Source organism: Dermochelys coriacea, chromosome 6, assembly GCF_009764565.3.
Source record: "Dermochelys coriacea isolate rDerCor1 chromosome 6, rDerCor1.pri.v4, whole genome shotgun sequence".
In the NCBI taxonomy this organism is placed as follows: Eukaryota; Metazoa; Chordata; order Testudines; family Dermochelyidae; genus Dermochelys; species Dermochelys coriacea.
The window spans coordinates 107,614,604-107,635,821 of NC_050073.1; the positions used below are offsets into that span (position 1 = coordinate 107,614,604).

At 40.6% G+C, this 21,218-nt stretch overlaps 2 protein-coding genes across 7 annotated transcripts in view; one reads left to right on the top strand and one right to left on the bottom strand.

Moving 5' to 3' along the window:
* Positions 1-1,706: 1,706 nt before the first annotated feature.
* LOC119856633 (cyclin dependent kinase 2 interacting protein) lies at positions 1,707-11,041 on the bottom strand. 2 transcript variants are annotated; one of them, XM_038404350.2, is made up of 5 exons: positions 10,909-11,041; positions 8,652-8,823; positions 7,713-7,839; positions 4,285-4,414; positions 1,707-2,020 (listed from the first exon to the last, which is right to left on the bottom strand). In XM_038404350.2, exons 1-5 carry the CDS (start codon positions 10,913-10,915, stop codon positions 1,818-1,820), a joined length of 639 nt encoding a protein of 212 aa, XP_038260278.1. In that variant the 5' UTR covers positions 10,916-11,041; the 3' UTR covers positions 1,707-1,817. The 2 variants fall into 2 exon arrangements, with proteins under 2 accessions (XP_038260278.1, XP_038260277.2); XM_038404349.2 differs by lacking the exon at positions 10,909-11,041 and adding an exon at positions 10,756-10,867.
* TECPR2 (tectonin beta-propeller repeat containing 2) overlaps positions 10,983-21,218 on the top strand; it is a 63,884-nt gene continuing 53,648 nt past the window's right edge. For 3 of the 5 annotated variants that reach the window (XM_038404346.2, XM_038404348.2, XM_043515730.1), the window contains exon 1: positions 10,984-11,116. The gene's annotated coding sequence lies outside the window, so the exon portion shown is untranslated. Of the gene's footprint in view, positions 11,117-12,164; positions 12,243-21,218 lie in introns of all 5 variants that reach the window. The other 2 variants (XM_038404344.2, XM_038404347.2) reach the window with 1 other exon arrangement.

The following is a 21,218-nucleotide window of genomic DNA, read 5'->3' on the forward strand; positions in this document are numbered from 1 at the left end:
CAAACCCATTTTTTTAAATCTTCCCTCATAGGTAATGTTTTCTAGAGCTTTAATCATTTTTGTTGCTCTTCTCTGGACTTTCTCCAATTTGTCCACAGCTTTCCTAAAATATGATGCCCAGAATTGGACACAATACTCCCAGTTGAGGCCTAATCAGCGTGCTGTAGAGCAGAAGAATTACTTGTGTTTTGCTTACAACACTCCGAATACATCCCAGAATGACGTTTGCTTTTTTTGCAACAGTGTTACTCTGTTGACTCATATTTAACTTGTATCTAAACTGTATTCATAATTACTTATTGCTGATTTTCTCATTCTGCTGCTCTAGAATTTCTTTTTAATGATTTAGAACTTTGTGAGAGTATAGTAGCTTACAAGCCTGTCAGGTGCAATCTTTTCTTTGTTCAAAGCAGACCATCTGCCCAAATAGTATGAGGAGAAAACTTAACACCCGTTTTTTTCTGCTAGTACATTGTAAACATCCATGAGAACTTGAAATGTTCCATAACATTTCTTACTGTATTTATTGCTAGGAAGTAGTGATGCTATGAAATCCCTAGCGAAAGTTCAAAGCAGCTTTAAGTGGGAAAAGTATACACAATTTCTAGTATAGCAATATCTGTCAACACAAAGGGTTTTTCGATTACTTATTTAATGGGGTTAATCAAAATGCTGGTGTAAAGCTTAGTCATGTATAATCTCAAAGTTTTAAAACATTTAGTGCTTTTGAAAGGGGCTGGTTTGACAGCTCGAGAGCACTGAACTGCTACCACAGCAAGCTCAGTGGCTGTGGAAGCTTCTCCATGCTGTCCTGCCCACCCTGTGGAAGGCCATCCCTGTCCTGGAGGGACCACTTAGGGGTGAAGCAGTAAATATTTCCATGATCATTCAATCTTTGGCATGTCAGAGAATAAGGGCTCCTCTTTCACCTGTTAGTTTTGGGTTAACAGTCATCTTATTGTAGCTGGCAGAAGCAGATCTAAGGGTGCTTATAAACAGCTCTACAATTTGTGTAATAGTTTCAGAACTTATAGTTTTTCAACATAGGAAAGTCATATTGTAAGAACAGGCATTTTATTGTTTGGGCAAAGTGAGAATAAGCTGGATATAGTGATACTTCTAGATCTGTATATATTCACTATAACAAAAGCTACTTCATTAAGGAACTGACTCTGCCATTGGTTTAAATAGCAGCAGAACTCTCATGCCACAGTGGTACATTTTCGGATCTTAGTAATTGCCTATGCCACCCTGAAACTTCAGAAAATCTGTGTGGTATGTACACGAGGAAAATACAGAACGTTTTGTTTTTGATTTTGTGTATTGTGACAGTTCAAAACAGAAGTAGCAAGACTTTCAGTGGGTGTCAAGTTTGGTGTCAGAGGAATGATGGTCCAGGGGTGAGGGCTCTAGCTTAGGGCTCCTGTGACCCAGGTTCAATTCCCTGTTCCACTGTTCTTCTGTGTGACCTTAGGCACAGATCCTCAAAGGTATTTAGGCACCTAACTCCCATTGATTTCAACTGAATTCAAATAATTTGACCCCTAGCCTCTCTACTTTGGTTCCCTATGTGTAATTTGGGGATAATAGTACATCTCAAATTGTGAGGTGTTCAGATACTACAGCAAAGGAAGTAATATAAGTACCTTAGATAGTTGCTTTATATCAGCCAAGAGGAGGAGTGACAAGTGAAACAAATTAAATAGAAACAGAGGAAAAAGATTTTAATAACCTTATAAAAATACAACATATAATTAACCTTTCAGTTTGTTGCTGGTTCAGTGTCACATGAGTATCATTAGAAGGAGTCTTAAACGCTACACTTGTCTATGTCCTGTTTCCAGCAACATGCTTTCTAGCAGTAGTTTATTGCTGTTTTCAATATAGGGCTGGTACAACCAAGAAGATAAATAAACCATCATAAGATCTTGGTCAGCAGTATGAGCAATCTCTTGCACAATCGTTTGCTTAAGTCGTAGTTCCTTCTTGTACATTTCAGTGAGCTTGAAAGAAACCTCATCTGAAATGGATTGAACAATTATACACACCATTTCTAATCATGTAAGCAACTGTGAAAATAATAAATACTTGTTATACTAATTTTTTTTTTAAAAATAGCTATTACAGTATACAAGCTTTTATAACTAGATCCTCTTCTTTAGGTAAGTCAACCATCCTGATCTTTACAAGAGTTAACAACACTCCTCTTCATTGCAATATAAAATGCCAAATTTCTTGCTCATGTATTGGATATATTTCTATCAAACAGATGTATAAAATCCCCTTTTATTTCTACATCTCAACAGCAGTGTCTTAGAACCAGCTATAAAAATGGTACTATTTTAAGCCATTTCTTTAAAGGGACATGATTTAAAAATGTAAAGGTCTTACAATACTTTGAATAAAAATTCTGCATAAATGTTCTGGATACCTTGATATTTTTGGGCAACTAAACCATAATCTGCATGCTATATAAACCCAAATAGTGCAAGTGCATGAGCATCAGGAAGTAATGCTGATCTGTTTAACTAACTACACTATTTGTGAGTGAAGAATAAATGGTGAAAATAATTTGAAACTGGAATGTTTGTCTAATGTACGGAGTTACTAGTAATGCTAGTAAGGATATTTTTTTAAAATGTATCTGGCTATTGTCCCTTGAATTGTTCGACCCAGTAAGTGAACAAAATATTTGACAAAAAGGGGCCAAGCCTTCATTCCTTTGTCACCCAAAATTCCCATGGAATTCAGCCAGAATTGTAGGTAAAATTATTACAACCACATTTCTTTGGACTTTTTCAATAAGAGAGGGTCCAGCACATCCCCTTTCCCCTGCTAGTCTTCTGGTTGGCAGATACCAAGACATGAGAATCCACTATTCTAGGGCAGTGAACTGAGGAGCAGGGGACACACTGCACAAAATAACTACTTCCAATTAATCAGAGAAACAAATCAGTTGCCATCCAGTTCCTGAGTTCCAAGAGTTGTAAAACTGCAGTAATGCTGCTTGTCAGACATATGCACTTCAAGCCTGGTAGGTTTTTTTAAGTTGTTAAATAACTGGAAGGGCAGAGAAGGCTTCACCTATACTCTGTCACCAAGCAAATGCTGGAAGGATCTGCATTCCCTATTTTTGGTGATAGAGAGCAATGAGCCTTCTCCTTCCTCAGTCTGGTCATCCTCTGGATCAGAGCCCCTTTTAAAACTCTTCTGTGTCTGACAATTAACTGAGGTGGGACTCCCATCTCCCACCCAAGAATAAGCCCCATTCTACAAATTGGACTGTAAAATAGGACTCAATGCTTCCAGACGGCAGATATTTTCGCTCTTTGTATAGGGACTAGCTATTCCAGCTTTGACACTTCTAGCAGCTGCAGATGCTTGTTTTAACTGGATCTGTCTGTATGTCTTAACACTGTAATTATAATGTGTGAGTTGCTTTGCAATTTACATGAACTGTCAGCGGTGATAACCTCAGTCAGTGGTTCACAAACTTATTTGATTGTGCCCCCTTCTTTGTGGCTGTAGTTGTTTATGCCTCCTCCCTTAAGTACATATACTATTGTCCAGGGAGAATGGAGAACAGCAGCTGCTGGCTAGGCACCCAGCTCTGAAGGCAGCACTGTGCTAGCAGCAGTGCAGAAGTAAAGGTGGCAAAGTAATATTTGTCAATATCACTTTTCATGGCAGACTTCGTGCCCCATTGTCATGCTTACTTCTGCCTCACCAAGGGGCTGACAGCTGTAGTCGCTGCTATCTTCAGGTGAGGGATTGCGGGAGGAGGGGAAGGAGAGCCGGAACCTGGGCTGCCTCCCAGTGAGGGCTGGGGACGGGGGAGGGGAAGAGGAGGGGAGAAGAGAGCTCTGGCAGTGGGGCTCCATCTAGCCCCTTTATCCCCTCCTCCCAGGTGTGCACAGCCCTTCTGCAGGAGCCCCAGGTGGCTGGGGCTAACTGCCAGGGCTTTTTTTTTTTTTTTTTTTTTTTAAAGACTCATCTCCCTTGACACATTCCCACACCTCCCTACGGAGGTGCTCCCCATAGTTTGAGAATCACTGCTTTAAGTTAATTGATGCAGTAACTTATCTATTGCTTACTCAGTTAGAAAGACACTCTCTCATTACAAAAAGCAAAGTTACAATCTTATCTAGATAAAAGTTAACGGGGCATATTTTTCAGTTCTTCTAAATTACTATTTCAATTTCAAATGACATCAAATGTCTTTTAAAATGCTCCTCATTGGGAAATACTAATGGATAACTTACAAGTAAACAATATTCTACTTACAGAAGTACGTAGTGGGCCATGTGTGAAAGAGCGGTGTCCTGCAATCTCCATTTTCATAATGGTATGTTTCTAAGTCACAAATGCCTTTAGTAGTTGAACATAGTTTTTCCATTTTCAGTTGTATTTTTGCCTGAGAATGATGAGCGTTTCAAGTTAATAAACATTTGGGGCATTTTATGCTACTAAGACTACCTCAATTAGATTCATGAAATTTCTAATTCACTTTTATGGCTGCAAACAATAGCTATTATATTATGGGAAGAAGGATAGCTCAGTGGTTTGAGCATTGGCCTGCTAAACCCAGGGTTGTGAGTTCAATCCTTAAGGGGGCCATTTAGGGATCGGGGCAAAAATCGGGGATTGGTCCTGCTTTGAGCAGGGGGTTGGACTAGGTGACCTCCTGAGGTCCCTTCCAATCCTGATATTCTATGATTCTATTAGTGGGACTAATATAGAGATTTCATGTGACAAACACTTGGTGTTTCAAACATTGCATGTACAGTTTATTTACTTCTACTTTGAACATTTCCCTATCTTTAATTTTCTTTTTCAATCCTAAATCCAAGTTTACCACAGAGAAAGTTGGTAAAGCTCTGTCTCAACAGTCTTGTTTTTCTTCCTTTATAACAATTTAGTACTGGTGAAAGGGGCTGGATTAAGAGTGAAAGTTGCTCTTTCCTACAGCACAGGCACTGAAAGTGCAAGCTTCTCTACTAACGTCCCCCAGCCTTAACCTGGTAGGACCACCTCTAGGTATGGAAAAACAGTTCAGTCTCTATGCCATTTCAATCTTTTACTCCCGCCGAAGACTGCCAATAATTAGGATAGTCAGTGCTAACTGCAACCTGCACACTTTTCCCTACTAGTAGTTCTTGAAGTATTAGAAAAGTAGAAGGGAATTAACTATTGTGCATTATCTAAGGTAACAACTGACAGAGCTAACCGATAGGTCTCAAAATGAAACCGTAAATAGAGAATCATCATTCAGTAGGTCTATTTCTAGTGGGGTCCTGCAGGGATAGGTTCTTAACCCTATGCTATTTAATATTTTTATCAATGACGTGGAAGAAAACATAGAATCATCACTGATAAAGTTTGCAGATGACACAAAACTTGGAGGTGGGGTACATAGTGAAGAGGACAGGTCACTGATTCAGAGCAATCTGGAGTGGTTGGTAAACTGGGCATAAGCACACTATGCCTTTTAATATGGCTAAAGGTATATACATCTAGGAACAAAGAATGTAGGCCATACTTATAGGATGGGGGAAGGATGTAACTGAAAAAGATTTGGGGGTTGTAGAGGATAATCAGCTGAATGTGAGCTCCCAGTGTGACACTGTGGCCAAAAGAGCTAATGTGATCCTGGGATGCATAAACAGGGGAATCTGAGGAGTGGAGAGATTATTTTATCTCTGTATTTGGCACTGCTGTGACTGCTGCTGGAATATTGTGTCCTGTTCTGATGCACGTCATTCAAGAAGAATGTTGATAAATTGGAGTGTGTTCAGAGAAGAGCTACAAGAATGATTAGAGGATTAGAAAACCTGCCTTATAGTGACTGAGCTTCTTGGGTCCATCTGTTTAGCTTAACAAAGAGATGGTTAAAGGGTGACTTGATTATAGTCTACAAGCGTCTACACAGGGAATAAATATTTAAAAAGGGCTCTTCAATGTAACAGAGAAAGGTATAACATGACCCCGTGGCTGGAAGCTGAAGCTGCTAAACTTCAGACTGGAAATAAGGTGTAAAATTTTAAGGGTGAGAGTAATTAACTACTGGAACATTTTACTAAGGGTCTGGTGCATTTCCATCACTAACAATTTTTAAATCAAGATTAAATCAAGATCTTTTAAATCATAAAAGATATGCTCTAGGAATTATTTTGGGGAAGTTCTACGGCCAGTGTTATACAGGAGGTAGATGATCACAATGGTCCCATCTGGCTTTGAAATCTATGAAACCATTAATAACATCATTGAGGCTGGTAACAGCATCTTACAGTAAAGAATTTAGTAGCATCATGGTCATGCTGTAATCTCCTGAATATATGGTACATATGATTACAAACAGTGGAAAATAAAGTATGTATATATGCATTGTCTAATCCACCACAAGATGCTTAGACTTTAATTCTCAACAGGAACAACAACTTACTTACATCAGTGCATTTAATGGGCTAAGTCATGACAGTAACTCAAACTAAGAAACAGAAGCATTACTCTTACTTTCTCCAGAGAACCAAACTTGATGGGGAATCTGGAGTATTTTCCTGCTTATACCAATCATTGGAATTTTCTCCAGTTTGCACAGAACTATTCAATCTAACATCATACCAATATCATTTTAATAGGCATTTTTCTTAATAGCTAAGGGATATTAGTTATTCTAATTAAGAAATAAAATTCAGAGTAAGTTAACAATGAGGTACATGAAATTATTTCTATAAAGTGAATAGGCTGTACATTTTTTTCTTTTGATTTGTATTACTTTTTCTCTATTTTTAATTTAGGTTAACTATACCATTCTGAAGGTATGAACTACTATTACAGTAGGAACGTCACTTATCTTTACCTGTATCGGCTATTTCCAAAATGATTGGGGTGACCATGCATAATAGTGTGTCCGCTCATTAAGTAGGTTAGATAACAAATATCCACTCTGTTCCCTAAAGAGATGGGAGCTGTAACACAGAACTGAAAGACTGGAAACGGAATTATGTGCAATCAAACAAAATATAGTTCTTAGGTTGTGTTTACACTGCTTTCAGAGGTGTGAATACAACATGTGGACATTCTCATGCTAACTTTATTTAGCTATCGTGAGTAATAATAGCAGTGAAGCTGTAGCTGCATGGGATTGCCGGTCATGTATGTACACAGGGTCCCAGGTGGGCTTGTACAGCCTGTGCAGCTATTGTTACTTGAACTAGATTAAAGAGAGCTTGGGTACGCCTATACGTGCTACAATCACAACTCTAATTGCTGCATAGACATATGCTTATTGATACCACATCATATTAGGTCTGATGTTCTTTTCTATCCTCTTTCTAACTTGATGCTTGTTTTGTTTTGAAGATGTGGAAAGTTTAGGATTAGAAAGAATAGACAATATGTACAATATTGGCATTGTATTATTTTGCAGAATATTTTTTTAAATCCTACTATGAAAAGGGAAATAGAGGGGGAGCCAGGAGAGGGATGTCAAATCAACTTTTAAATTTTCAAATCAATCTAATAAACATAGTACACAGTACTTCTAATCATTTGCATCTAAAGTTAGAGTAGTTCTCTGAATGAAAGCCTTATGAAAGTTTATTTTCAGTAAACATTTACAATTATTCAGTTAGTGGACAAACACGCTTGTCAATAATGGCTTCATCAGGTTAGGGAATATACAGTTTGAAAGATCAACAAATGAATATTACCATGTTTTCCAAGGTCCCAAGCAATTCTGCACAGAACATCTCAAGTTCTTCATTGTAGTCTGGAGACAGCTTTCCACAGTCAGAGGCAATGTTATCACATTCTATCTCCAGCTTGTTATCTTTAAATCTAAACAAAAGCATATATTAGTGCAAATACCTGTGCACACCTTTACTCACATAGACTGTAGGAATTTAAAATCTATGCTATCCTCTACACTAGTAACAAAAGGCTTGAGACTACAAGCCGTTTCTCACATGAGTAGTACAAAGGAATTGCTGTACAGGATTAGATGAGTGGTTTAGCTAGTTCAGTGTTCAACTATGGCTCGTACCAGATGGTTCAAAGGAAAGTACAAGAACCCTACATTAGGCAATTAAGGAATAGTCTGTCCACCAGGAAAAGGAAAGTTTCTTCCTAATGCTCATTAGTTGCAGGTTGTCTTATGTCCTGAAGCAGGCATTATGTCCCTTCCAAAGTTATTGGCTTTTTAAAATCTTTACTATTGTAATTTTGTTATTCATGTGAATGGCCAATCCCTTTTTTAATCCTGCAAAGCTCTTGACCTCAGTGATATCTCGTAACATTGACTTGTGTGTCAGAGAAAACTCACTTGAGTAAGCGTTTGTAGGCTCAAGCTCTAATTTTGTAATTCAGCATTTTAAATATTTAATATTTGTTTATTTGTATGTATAAAAATATTTTGTTGCAAATACAGCTCTTATGAAGTTATCCAATTTTTATCTTAAACAGCCTTACCTGAATTTCAATATTTTGATTTTATACAATCACAAAATGCTACTGGTATAGAATATGAAGCCTGTCTACTCTCTTGTTTTTGTTTTTTTTTGTAAAGCTGCCCAATCAGGAAGATAAACTAGTTTCACAGTAAAAGCGACCTCTACATTGTCGTTATTTGCAAGCCCAGTTAACATACTCACTGTGTGCCAATTTTCAAGTTTACAATTTTGTTTGCGGTACTAAATCCATTATTATTCAGGGTCTCCCATTTCATCATTAAATTATGCCAGTCTGCTGCGTTATCTTTAATTTTTCTTGCACTTACAGATAAGACAGATCTTTTTGGAGCAACAGCTGCAGTACTCTTTGTTGCTTAAAAAAAAAAAAGAGAGAGAAAATGCAAACCCTTAAAAATCTACAATAACAAATCAATTAGCTCTTTCATATTGTCATTACAGCTGTATGTGGCTGCATGCAGTATTTTCCTTGCTGTTCTGTTCCTGAATGCTGACTCAGTAAAATGTAGTTTACAGGCACCCTACTAACTTTAATCATAAATCAACCTGTCAACTTTTCACCATCCGTGTAAAATAACCACATTCTTAGGGTATTGAAAAAAAATAAACTGCATGTTGAGGTATTCCATTAAAACACCTAACTAATGCTGTAAAGCACTAATAAGCAATCCTATAGTATTTTGCCAATACAAGTAATGGCTATGTTTTCTGAAGTCAAACTTTAATGTAGCACTTCTTGGCAAAAAGTCAGTAACTCTGTTAGGACTCAGTCCTTTTCATGTAGTGGTCTCTATCATGAATATTTCAGTACGTTTGCCCAGGACAGGAAGCACTATGTGTGAAATCCTGGCATTACTGCAGGCAATGGGAGTTCTGCCATTGACTTTAATAGGGCCAAAATGTCACCTTATATTTTTTACAGGATTTTAATGACAATGCAAGGCTTTGATATTGCAAAAAATCATATACATGATTAATTTTACACAGGTGAGCATCAATGGAACATCGATTCAGTGGGACTACTCACCTATGTAAAAAGAAAAGGAGGACTTGTGGCACCTTAGAGACTAACAAATTTATCTGAGCATAAGCTTTCGTGAGCTACAGCTCACTTCATCGATGAAGTGAGCTGTAGCTCACGAAAGCTTATGCTCAAATAAATTTGTTAGTCTCTAAGGTGCCACAAGTCCTCCTTTTCTTTTTGCGAATACAGACTAACAAGGCTGCGACTCTGAAACCTGTCATCTATGTAGTTACTCATAGTTGCAATCATTGCAGATTCAAATGATAACCTTAGAGGCTAACAAATGTATTAGAGCATAAGCTTTCGTGAGCTACAGCTCACTTCATCGGATGCATTTGGAAAAATGCATCCGATGAAGTGAGCTGTAGCTCACGAAAGCTTATGCTCTAATACGTTTGTTAGTCTCTAAGGTGCCACAAGTCCTCCTTTTCTTTTTGCGAATACAGACTAACAAGGCTGCGACTCTGAAACCTGTCATCTATGTAGTTACTCATAGTTGCAATCATTGCAGATTCAAATGATAACCTATTTCTGTCCTCAACTTTGCTGTTCATCACATAAACAGTTTCTGCAAATTAGCAAAGCAAGCTACGATTTCAGAGGTCGTGCCTCTTAGTAATAATAATGCCAGGTTTCGTAGTAGCAGCCGTGTTAGTCTGTGTTCGCAAAAAGAAAAGGAGTACTTGTGGCACCTTAGAGACTAACAAACGTATTAGAGCATAAGCTTTCGTGAGCTACAGCTCACTTCATCGGATGCATTTTCCAAATGCATCCGATGAAGTGAGCTGTAGCTCACGAAAGCTTATGCTCTAATACATTTGTTAGCCTCTAAGGTGCCACGAGTCCTCCTTTTCTTTTAGTAATAATAACGTTATTTATAAACATACACTGAGTGTGACTGTCCATACAATTGATGCTAATTCTCTGCGCAGCTAAATTACTTTTCATCTGAGGACCTCAAAGTGCTTCACGCACATTACACTAACAACCCTGACGCTTTAATGCTAATTTGTTAAAATACAATATTCAAACAGTCAAGGAAGCGGAGGGGGGGGGAGCAAGAAACTTTTAGAAGGCCCCTCATTTTTGAAGACTCGGTGGTTTCCGTGGGGCCACCCCGCTGAACGTTACGCACAGGAGGGGTCCCCTCCCCTGGTCTTCACGCTGCTGCGCAGGCTGACGGCTCCGCGGGCTCGAGGCCCGCGCGGCCTGAATTTCCTTCACGTTTGAAAAATGTAACGATAATAACGGAATATAACTCACGAACTGCGCCTGCGGCCTGGCTCACGTGCCCCGGGGGGGGGGCGGGGCGGGGCGCCAGAACCGGGCTTCCCATGAGAAGGCAGCGGCCCCGTGCGCGCACGCGGCGGGTACCTGACCCCCCCTCCCCCCCCATGAGCCCCAGGCCTCGCTCACCCGCCATGCCCGGCGCCTCGCCGCGATAGGGCCCCGCCCCGCCCCGCCTTCCCTCGGAAGTGCGCTCACGTCCGGCCCCGCCCGTGCTGGGCCCAGCCGCCGTAGCTCAGCCGCGCCCGGTCCCTCGGCTTAGTCTTCCCTCTCCCGGGGCCTCGGAAGGCCGCCTCCGCCCGGCCGGGCGACATGAGGGCCCCGGCCCCTTGCTGAGGTGAGTCAGGCAGCCGCCGCTCAGGGCTTCTCCTCACGCCTCCAGCCCTTCTCTCCCTCAGCCCTTCCCCCAGCCGCCCCTTTCCCCTTCTTCTGCCCCCCCCCCCCACTGCTCTGTCGCTGGGGCTCCAGCAGAGGCTGAAATAGGGAAACTCCCGCCTCCCCCCCCCTCCCCTCTGCTATTGGGGGTCGTTCGCCCCGCTGCGGATACTTGCACCCGCGTTAACCTTTGCTTCCCTGGGTGAGCAAAGGGCCTGGAGGCGCTTGGGAGCCCCGCTTCGTTTCATCCTTCAGCAGCCTCGTTGCTGCTGCTGCTGCTGCTGCTGCTGCTCCGCTCGTTGCTGCCCGATGGGTTCCCCGCACGGGGAATCTGTTGCGCCTGGCCGGTACCGGTGCGGTGGTCTTGATTCGGTTAATCCGGGAAACTGTCCTGTAAACATTGTAAAACCTGGGGTGGCGTTAGGAGCCGTTGGAACAGTGTCGGGGCCAGGATATTCGGGGGAAGCTGGGGGAGGTAATGCCAAGAGAAGTTGGTCCCGCAAAGATATTACCTCGCCTCCCTTGGCTTGCTAATTAGAAAGATGTGTAGCTTCACGCTCCCCATCCCATTTTTTTTTTATTTCTTCGGAGGGTGGAATGGGAAACTACTGCTTTTTTAAAAAAAAAAAATAAAATAAAATAAAATTTGAGAATTTAATACAAAGAAAATGAAATCCACTTCCTAACCAAATTTCTCTGTGGGGCGTCTTAAAGCAGTTTGCAGAGTGTGGGGTTGGAGGCAGGACAGAGAATGTCAAGCTGTTTAATAATAGTTTAAAATGTGCTGATTTGTGCTTATTTTTATGAATAAGAAATTTAGTTAACAAAGTCTCGTAACATGGTGGCGACATCAGCACAACAAGGTTGATGCTGCTGTAGTTAAAGCCACAAATCTGGAAGTTATTTTAAGCTAAACTGCCAATAAACTTTGCATGCCCACTTTCATAAATGTAGTTCCCAGTTCTTAGGTCACATGAGTGCTTTTAAGTAACATTTGTTACTTTCCTTAGTGTCTGCAAAAAGATTTTGTGGGAGACAACTATTGCAATTTGACATGGGCTAGAGGATTACAGTGGACAATCTGAACTGTAGGTAACTTACTATTTTAACTATGGAAGCTTTAGTTTTTGTTCAGCTGCTGTCATACGTGGAACACAATAACGTTGAAATGTTTTTAAAGTTGCTAGTTTTTTTTATAAACACCTTAGAAATGAATGATTATGAAAAAAAGTGATACTGCAAACTAATGCCATGATCCTGCAACCTCTTATGCCTGTGCTTACCTTTAAACTCATGAGTAATTTCACTGAGTTCAGTAAGGCTATTGACATAAGTAAAGTGAAGCATTCTGTAAGTTTCAGTAGGATTGGAACCTAAATACACTGTGGAAGTGTCCGAAGAAGGGGACTGTTAATCACACTTGTGATTTGTTTGATTCCTTCAAATACTCTCAGTATCAGTCTTGTGAATGTGAGAGTTCATTTCTTTAAGATTAAAATAAACTTGAATAGTTTGAAGTTTAGTTTTTCAGTTATTAATATTTTTTGAACCAATTGAAAGGATGGTGATGTAGTTATTTGTGCAACAGGACAATATTTCTAGGCTTTCATGCTTTTTGAATCTCTGTATCTTTGTTTCAGGTGGTGAATATGCATTGCCTGTGGGGGTACAAGGTGGACTACTCTAAAAGTTCTTGACAATGAGCATTTTGTATAATATAAAAATATATTTACACATAGTTTGGATTTATAACTAGCAAGCCAAACATAAATAAAAATCTTAACATGTTTATATATTAATTTTGTCTAAATCTGGGCTTCCACTGGCTCTTTAAACACATACAACAATGGAAAGTCTGTAACCTTTCTGAAATTTTCTGAAGCGACACTTTTTAAATCATTGACAGTATCCTGATGCTAGAACTGTAAGATTTTTGAAGACTACATTTTAAATGGGATGTCAACAATTGATTATATTTAAAAAAAAAAAAAAAAAAAAAAAAAGTAGGTGCCCAATCTGAAAACCTAATGATGAGAGCTTAGGGGGCACAAGTTGAGTTGCCCCTTAAATAATTTGGAAAACTATTTTATTACCATTTATACTCTTTAAAGTGCACAGAGGCCCCAATTGAGGCTAGGGCCCGTTGTACTAGGTGCTGGGCATATACCTAACAAGAGATGGTCCATGCTCTAAAAAACTTAAATCGAAATAGACAAAACAAAGGGTGAGAAAGGGGAAATATTATTGTACAGACAGAGACCTGAGGCAAAGAGAGATGCAATAATTTCCTTGCCCGTCACAAAATCTGTGGCAGAGCATGGAATCAAACCCTCATCTCCTGATTCCCAGTCTTGTGCCTTCATTACAAGATACCTTCCTTTTTGCTGTTTCACAGCTGTTGAGCCATAGTCTCCATTATTGAGACTATAGAAGTAGTAGTAGAGAAGTAATGACCAGAGATACTGGCTGTGGTTTTTGTGGATTGAAGAGGAGGAAGCGCCTTTTCTTCATGGGGCTATGGAATGCATCATAAGTAAGGTTAAGATTTATTCATGGGTATTTTTAGTAAAAGTCATGGACAGGGCCCGTGACCTGTCCATGACTTTTACTAAAAATATATATACCCTGACTAAATCTTGGGTACTTGCGGGGGGTGGGGGGGAGGGGCGCTCTGAGGAGTGGACGCGCCTGGTGGCCTGACACTGCCCCAGCAGCAAACGGTGCAGCTGGCTGTGTGGTCAGTGGCACCGGCGGCTGTAGAAGTCACTGAGGTCTCAGAAAGTCACAGAATCTGTGACTTCTGTGACCTCCGTGACAGGACCTGCAGCCTTAATCATATGGCACTTCATGCTACTTGTATTTCTACTGCAAAATCTCTTATTTACCCTGCCCTGATTTGTCACACATGGCAATCATGTTCTTGAAAATGACAATTGCCGATTCCACTGAATATGCAGAACCATTCCTAAAATTGGTCTGGGAAAACAGGTTATGCCAGTCATTTGTCTTCAGTTTCCCATATACTATTAATGAAGGGGGAAAGTACCGTATATACTCGTTCATAAGCTGAATTTTTTTAGTAAAAAAGGGAACCACCAGAGAAGGGGGACAGCTTATGAATGGGTACAGAGAGAGAGAGAGGCGGGACACAGCCCCTCCCCCCAACAGAGGGTGCAAGGAGAGGCAGCACAGCCAGCAGAGCTAGAAGGGAAGAGGCGAGGCCAGTGTCTCTCTGCTTCTGCCCATGCTGCTCTCCCCCTAGCCCCCAAAGCAGCTGCAGCTCCGGGGCTGGTAGGCTGCAGCTGTGCTGCTTGGCCCAGCCCGCTGGAACATGCTGCGGCCGCACTGCCCAGTCTGGCCTGCTGGAGCTGCTCCATCCAGGCCAGAGACATCTTCCCCAGATAAGGTGGGAAGGGATGGATGGGGAGAGTGTAGGGGTCCTGGGGTGGGGTCATGTGGGGGGTGGTCACAGGGGTTACTCCCCTGACCCCCAGCTTTTCCCCCCCACCACCAAAAAAATTTCCCTGCCACTTGCTGTTCCCGGCCCGCCAGGGTAGGCAACTGGCAGGCCGGGACACTTTGTTTACTTAGGTTTCAGAGTAGCAGCCGTGTTCGTCTGTATTCGCAAAAAGAAAAGCAGTACTTGTGGCACCTTAGAGACTAAAAAATTAATTAGAGCATAAGCTTTCGTGAGCTACAGCTCACTTCATCGGATGCATTTGGTGGAAAAAACAGAGGAGAGATTTATATACACACACAGAGAACATGAAACAATGGGTTTATCATACACACTGTAAGGAGAGTGATCACTTAAGATAAGCCATCACCAGCAGCAGGGGGGGGAAAGGAGGAAAACCTTTCATGGTGACAAGCAAGGTAGGCTAATGTAGAAGCCCTCTACACCAACATTCCACACAAAGATGGACTACAAGCCGTCAGGAACGGTATCCCCGATACTGTCACGGCTAACCTGGTGGCTGAACTTTGTGACTTTGTCCTCACCCATAACTATTTCACATTTGGGGACAATGTATACCTTCAAATCAGCGGCACTGCGATGGGTACCCACATGGCCCCACAGCATGCCAACATTTTTATGGCTGACTTAGAACAACGCTTCCTCAGCTCTCGTCCCCTAATGCCCCTATTCTACTTGCGCTACATTGATGACATCTTCATCATCTGGACCCATGGAAAAGAAGCCCTTGAGGAATTCCACCATGATTTCAACAATTTCCATCCCACCATCAACCTCAGCCTGGACCAGTCCACACAAGAGATCCACTTCCTGGACACTACAATGCTAATAAGCGATGGTCACATAAACACCACCCTATATCGGAAACCTACTGACCGCTATTCCTACCTACATGCCTCTAGCTTTCATCCAGATCATACCACTCGATCCATTGTCTACAGCCAAGCTCTACGATATAACCGCATTTGCTCCAACCCCTCAGACAGAGACAAACACCTACAAGATCTCTATCATGCATTCCTACAACTACAATACCCACCTGCTGAAGTGAAGAAACAGATTGACAGAGCCAGAAGAGTACCCAGAAGTCACCTCCTACAGGACAGGCCCAACAAAGAAAATAACAGAACGCCACTAGCCATCACCTTCAGCCCCCAACTAAAACCTCTCCAACACATCATCAAGGATCTACAACCTATCCTGAAGGATGACCCATCACTCTCACAGATCTTGGGAGACAGGCGAGTCCTTGCTTACAGACAGCCCCCCAATCTGAAGCAAATACTCACCAGCAACCACACAACAGAACCACTAACCCAAGAACCTATCCTTGCAACAAAGCCCGTTGCCAACTGTGTCCACATATCTATTCAGGGGATACCATCATAGGGCCTAATCACATCAGCCACATTATCAGAGGCTCGTTCACCTGCGCATCTACCAATGTGATATATGCTATCATGTGCCAGCAATGCCCCTCTGCCATGTACATTGGCCAAACTGGACAGTCTCTACGTAAAAGAATGAATGGACACAAATCAGACGTCAAGAATTATAACATTCAAAAACCAGTTGGAGAACACTTCAATCTCTCTGGTCACTCGATTACAGACCTAAGAGTGACTATCCTTCAGCAAAAAAGCTTCAAAAACAGACTCCAACGAGAGACTGCTGAATTGGAATTAATTTGCAAACTGGATACAATTAACTTAGGCTTGAATAGAGACTGGGAATGGATGAGTCATTACACAAAGTAAAACTATTTCCCCATGTTGTTTCTCCCCCCCACCCCACCTCCCACTGTTCCTCTGATATTCTTGTTAACTGCGATGAAGTTAGCTGTAGCTTACGAAAGCTTATGCTCTAATAAATTTGTTAGTCTCTAAGGTGCCACAAGTACTTCTTTTCTTTTTGCGAATACAGACTAACACGGCTGCTACTCTGAAACCTACCTTGCTTGTCACCATGAAAGGTTTCCCTCCTTCCCCCCCCCCCCTCCGCTGCTGGTGATGGCTTATCTTAAGTGATCACTCTCCTTACAGTTTTCAGAGTAGCAGCCATGTTAGTCTGTATTCGCAAAAAGAAAAGCAGTACTTGTGGCACCTTAGAGACTAACAAATTTATTAGAGCATAAGCTTTCGTGAGCTACAGGTCACATCCGCTGAAGTGAGCTGTAGCTCACGAAAGCTTATGCTCTAATAAATTTGTTAGTCTCTAAGGTGCCACAAGTACTGCTTTTCTTTTTGTTTACTTAGGTTTACCTCTGGGCCTGCGGACGCTCAAGGTAAACAAACTATCTCGGCCCGCCAGCGGCTTATCCTGATGGCCTGGGAGCCAAAGTGTGCTGATCCCTGAATTATAGGGTTGGCTTCTGAATGGGTCATAAAAATTTTCCATTTTTACTTATCCATCTGCGGGGATTGGTCGGCTTCTAAACAAACCGGCTTATGATAGAGTATGTACGATAGACACAAATGCTGTCCTCGAATAATCAATAAAGAAAAGAAAGCATGTGTGGCCCAAAGATCACTGGCCAGTACTTTAAACTCAAGATGTATGTTTGAAAACTGATTCTCCTGTCTTGAGCTTTTATGTTTGTGCAAAGAGGGTATACAATATGGCCATTTTGATTGTGGAGTGTTTTATACTTTTGCATTCATTTTTCACAGAGGTAAGTGATTGTGCAAGGCAGTGATGATTGGGCCCATTTGTTTAATAACCTACAAAACAAACACATTTTCATTGTTTAAAGAAAACAAATGAGGACTCTTTAGCTTTGGAGTACCTCAAAGTCCTGTAGTACCTCAAAGTGAAGCTGAACTGTGTAATTACTGGAAAATGAAACTGCGTAAACTGTTCTTAATTGTGCAAGCCAAATGTAGCACAGAGTCAAAAGTAGATTTGTTTTTCTGATAACTATTACTTTTAACAATCTTGGGTTGAGGTAGGAATTTGTGTGAAGGACTAAGGATGAGACTTCTAATCTGGTCTTTTCCTTTGTGCGTTAAGCCACCACTATCCTCCAGCTCAAAAACAAATAAACACACACCACTAAAACAACAACAAAACTTCCCTGGTAGTCATGGATCCCAAAATTCATCTAGTCCTGACTTTGCCATTTACTTGTTGTATGGTCCAGAACAACTAGTTTAGGCACTGCTTGTGCTAACTATTTCAAGCAGGTGTACCCTTGCACCCATGCAGATGGCCCAGGGGTCTTCTCGGGTGGGACAGCTTTCAGGATCAAGGCCGCTTTCAGGATCAAGGCCACTTTCAGATTCTCAGCCTATAAAGTGAGGGGAAAATAATATTCAAATATCTCACAAGGGTACTGTAAGATGATAAACTAAACCTCACAAACACTGCTGATGTACTTTTTATAAACACTTCTTCTTAAATTATAAAATGAACTATGACTTGTGTTGGAGAAAGCCAAAGTTAAGACAGAACTTCTGAGAATTCAGACATAGTGCCTGATCCAATCCTTACTTTCATGAATAGTCCCACTGGAGTCAGTGGGAGAACTCGTATGAGAGCAGGTTGTCACAAAGACCCAATAATCTCTGATAGTGTTGTTTAATATTTGAATGTATGACAGAGTCTCTGGAGACTTTTATAGTATTTTTAAGTAAGATAACATTTTTCATATGGCATCACTGGGTGTGTATGGCCCTATTCAAACTATAACAATATGCAAGGTGAAATCCTGACTCCATTGAAGTCAATGGTAAAATGCCATTGTCTAAAGTGGGGCTAGGGTTTCACTCGTAGTTCCCATCTCAAGGAGACTTTGATTTAGGTAGATGGGTAAACTAGTAAAAATCTCATGGCAGGATGGGAATACAGCAGTTGGAGGGGGAGGAGATGTTGCTTTGTAGGTTGTGTGACGGGTTCGGTCATGGAGACCTCCTTGGGACTGTCACCTGATGTACTAAAACTATCTCTGAGCCCATTTTCCCTGTCAGCTGGGGACTCCAGGACCCTGCCTTGTTGAGCCAGATATGCTAGTCGGCTGCAACACAGACCCAGGTCTGAACCACACCCCCAAAGCTGCAGGCTTTAACTGAAAACCACTCAGCAGGTTATCTATCTCCAGCAACCAGACACCCAGCTCCCAATGGTATCCAAACCCCAAATAAATCTTTTTACTCTTTATAAATCTTATACAGGGTAAACTCCTAAATTGTCTGCTCTCCATAACACCGATGCACAGAGAGAGATGCACAGCTGTTTTCTCCCCTAGGTATTAATTACTTACTCTGGGTTTAATAATAAACAAAAATGATTTTATTAAGTATAAAAAGTAAGATTTAAGTGGTGTCAAGAAATAACAGACAGAACAAAGTGAGTTACCAAGCAAAATAAAACAAATCATGCATGTCTAAGCCTAATACATTAAGAAACTAATACAGGTAAATCTCACCCTCAGAGATGTTCCAATAAGCTTCTTTCACAGACTAATGCATCCGATGAAGTGAGCTGTAACTCACGAAAGCTTATGCTCTAATAAATTTGTTAGTCTCTAAGGTGCCACAAGTCCTCCTTTTCTTTTTGCGAATACAGACTAACACGGCTGCTACTCTGAAACCTTTCACAGACTGGACTCCTTCTTAGTCTGGGCCTAATCCTTTCCCCTGGTACAGATCTTGTTTGTTCAAGCCCAGGTGATAACTAGGGGATTCTCATGACTGTAGCCCCATTTGTTCTGTTCCACCCCCTTTTATAGCTTTGGCACAAGGTGGGAATCCTTTGTCTTTCTCTGGGTTCCTACCCTTCCTTCTAAATGGAAAGGCACCAGGTTTAAGATGGATTCCAGTATCGTGTGATATGTTCACATTACCCACAGGTTTCAGAGTAGCAACCGTGTTAGTCTGTATCTGCAAAAAGAAAAGGAGGACTTGTGGCACCTTAGAGACTAACAAATTTATTTGAGCATAAGCTTTCGTGAGCTACAGCTCATTTCATCCATCTCTAAGGTGCCACAAGTCCTCCTTTTCTTTTTACCCATAGGCTGGCCCTTATGTTCACAAGAAGGCTTGCAGGTAAATAAACCATCGACAACCAATTGTCCTAGTCAATGGGAGCCATCAAGAGTCTAAGCTACCATTAATGGCCCACACTTTGCATAATTACAATAGGACCTCAGAGTAATACTTCATATTTCTAGTTTCAGATACAAGAATGATACATGCATACAAATAGGATGAACACACTCAGATTAAAAACTTTGTAATGATCACTTTACAAGAGGCATTTTGCCTAAAGCATAATCCAGTTACATTATATTCACGCTCATTAGCATATTTCCATAAAACCTATGCAGTGCACCGTCACAGGTTGCATAAACTGTTTTCTCACATCTTGTTTATTTTAATGGATTTTTTTCAATAATATTTTAAACAATAGTTAGCCTTGAGCTATAAGGTTGAAATGGAGAATTAGCAATGGAAATCAATCCAAAAAAAAGTGAATTTTGTAAGAGTAAGTGTTTCAGGGTCCAAAGATAGCACACTGAATTCTGGTGGGAAAATATCAGCAAAATAAAATCTTAAAAATCGAGACACCAAAATCATTCATAGTAATGGGGATGTTAAAATGCTGATGGGTATTTTTTAAAAACTGAGTTTATATAGCACTGTAATGTGTATGGTGCTTCCCAACAGTGTGCCAAACAAATAACATTTCCTTTCCTCAAAAAACATACAGTCCAGGCACAATTGGATACATACTGTACTTGTGTATGGTCACTTAGTTTGAATGCTTCAGAGAATAGTTGAGGTTTTAGACGTTTTTAGAATTTTTTTAAATCCAGTTTTTATTATATTCTTAGAACTAACAATTTTTTTTCTTTAAGCTTCAGAGTTGGGTTTTTGGGATCATATAGCAGCCTTTCTTCTTCCCAGAAATCAAGAATTCCTGGCCTAAACAGCTGCAAATATTTTTGGCTGGATCAAAACTGTCTTATTAATCAAAATAGCCTCTGGTATAATGAAGTTTGAAACCTGAAGACTTCTGTTCTTTCCTAACTTTCAAAGTCATCCATGAGGAGAATAGATGCTGCAAATAATAATAATAATAATTAATAATAATAATAATAATAAAAAAAGACTTGTGATCTTTTAAGCAGAGAGGCTTCAGTTTTTAATTGCATCATTTAGTATCTTGACATACCACATGAATGGAGAAACAGTTTCAGAAAGCAACTGAGATAGTTAGTACATTAAAATCATCATACACTTAAACTCCAAGGGAAGCAAACTATGGCTTTTCCTTTCCTTTATTCCTGAGAAAATACCACATTCTCTCCTAAACGTTCTATAAACTTCTTATTGCAGCATGAAATTGGCAAATTAACCGTAACAGGAAACTCTTGTGTACGCTATTTTTTTTTTTTTTTTTTTACTGCTTTCCCCATCACTTTTCTAAATGGAATAACTGAACAAATCTCTGGATATGCCTGTCAAATTGGGAGTCTCATCACTGTTTCAGTTGCCCCCATTGTTCCAACAAATTATCTTGCTATATTTGTTCTTGTATTTACTTGCTAAATATTAAGACAATTTAAATATATACCTAATATAATTGC

Excerpts from the sequence above, each read along its gene's own strand:
- LOC119856633 (XM_038404349.2), bottom strand. The coding sequence starts at position 10,828 with ATGGGAAGCCCGGTTCTGGCGCCCCGCCCCGCCCCCCCCCCGGGGCAC. Across the intron at positions 8,824-10,755 it reads CCAGGCCGCAGGCGCAGTTC|CAACAAAGAGTACTGCAGCT; the intron begins GTGAGTTATATT and ends TTTTTTTTTAAG. Across the intron at positions 2,021-4,284 it reads ATGGCCCACTACGTACTTCT|ATGAGGTTTCTTTCAAGCTC; the intron begins GTAAGTAGAATA and ends AATCCATTTCAG.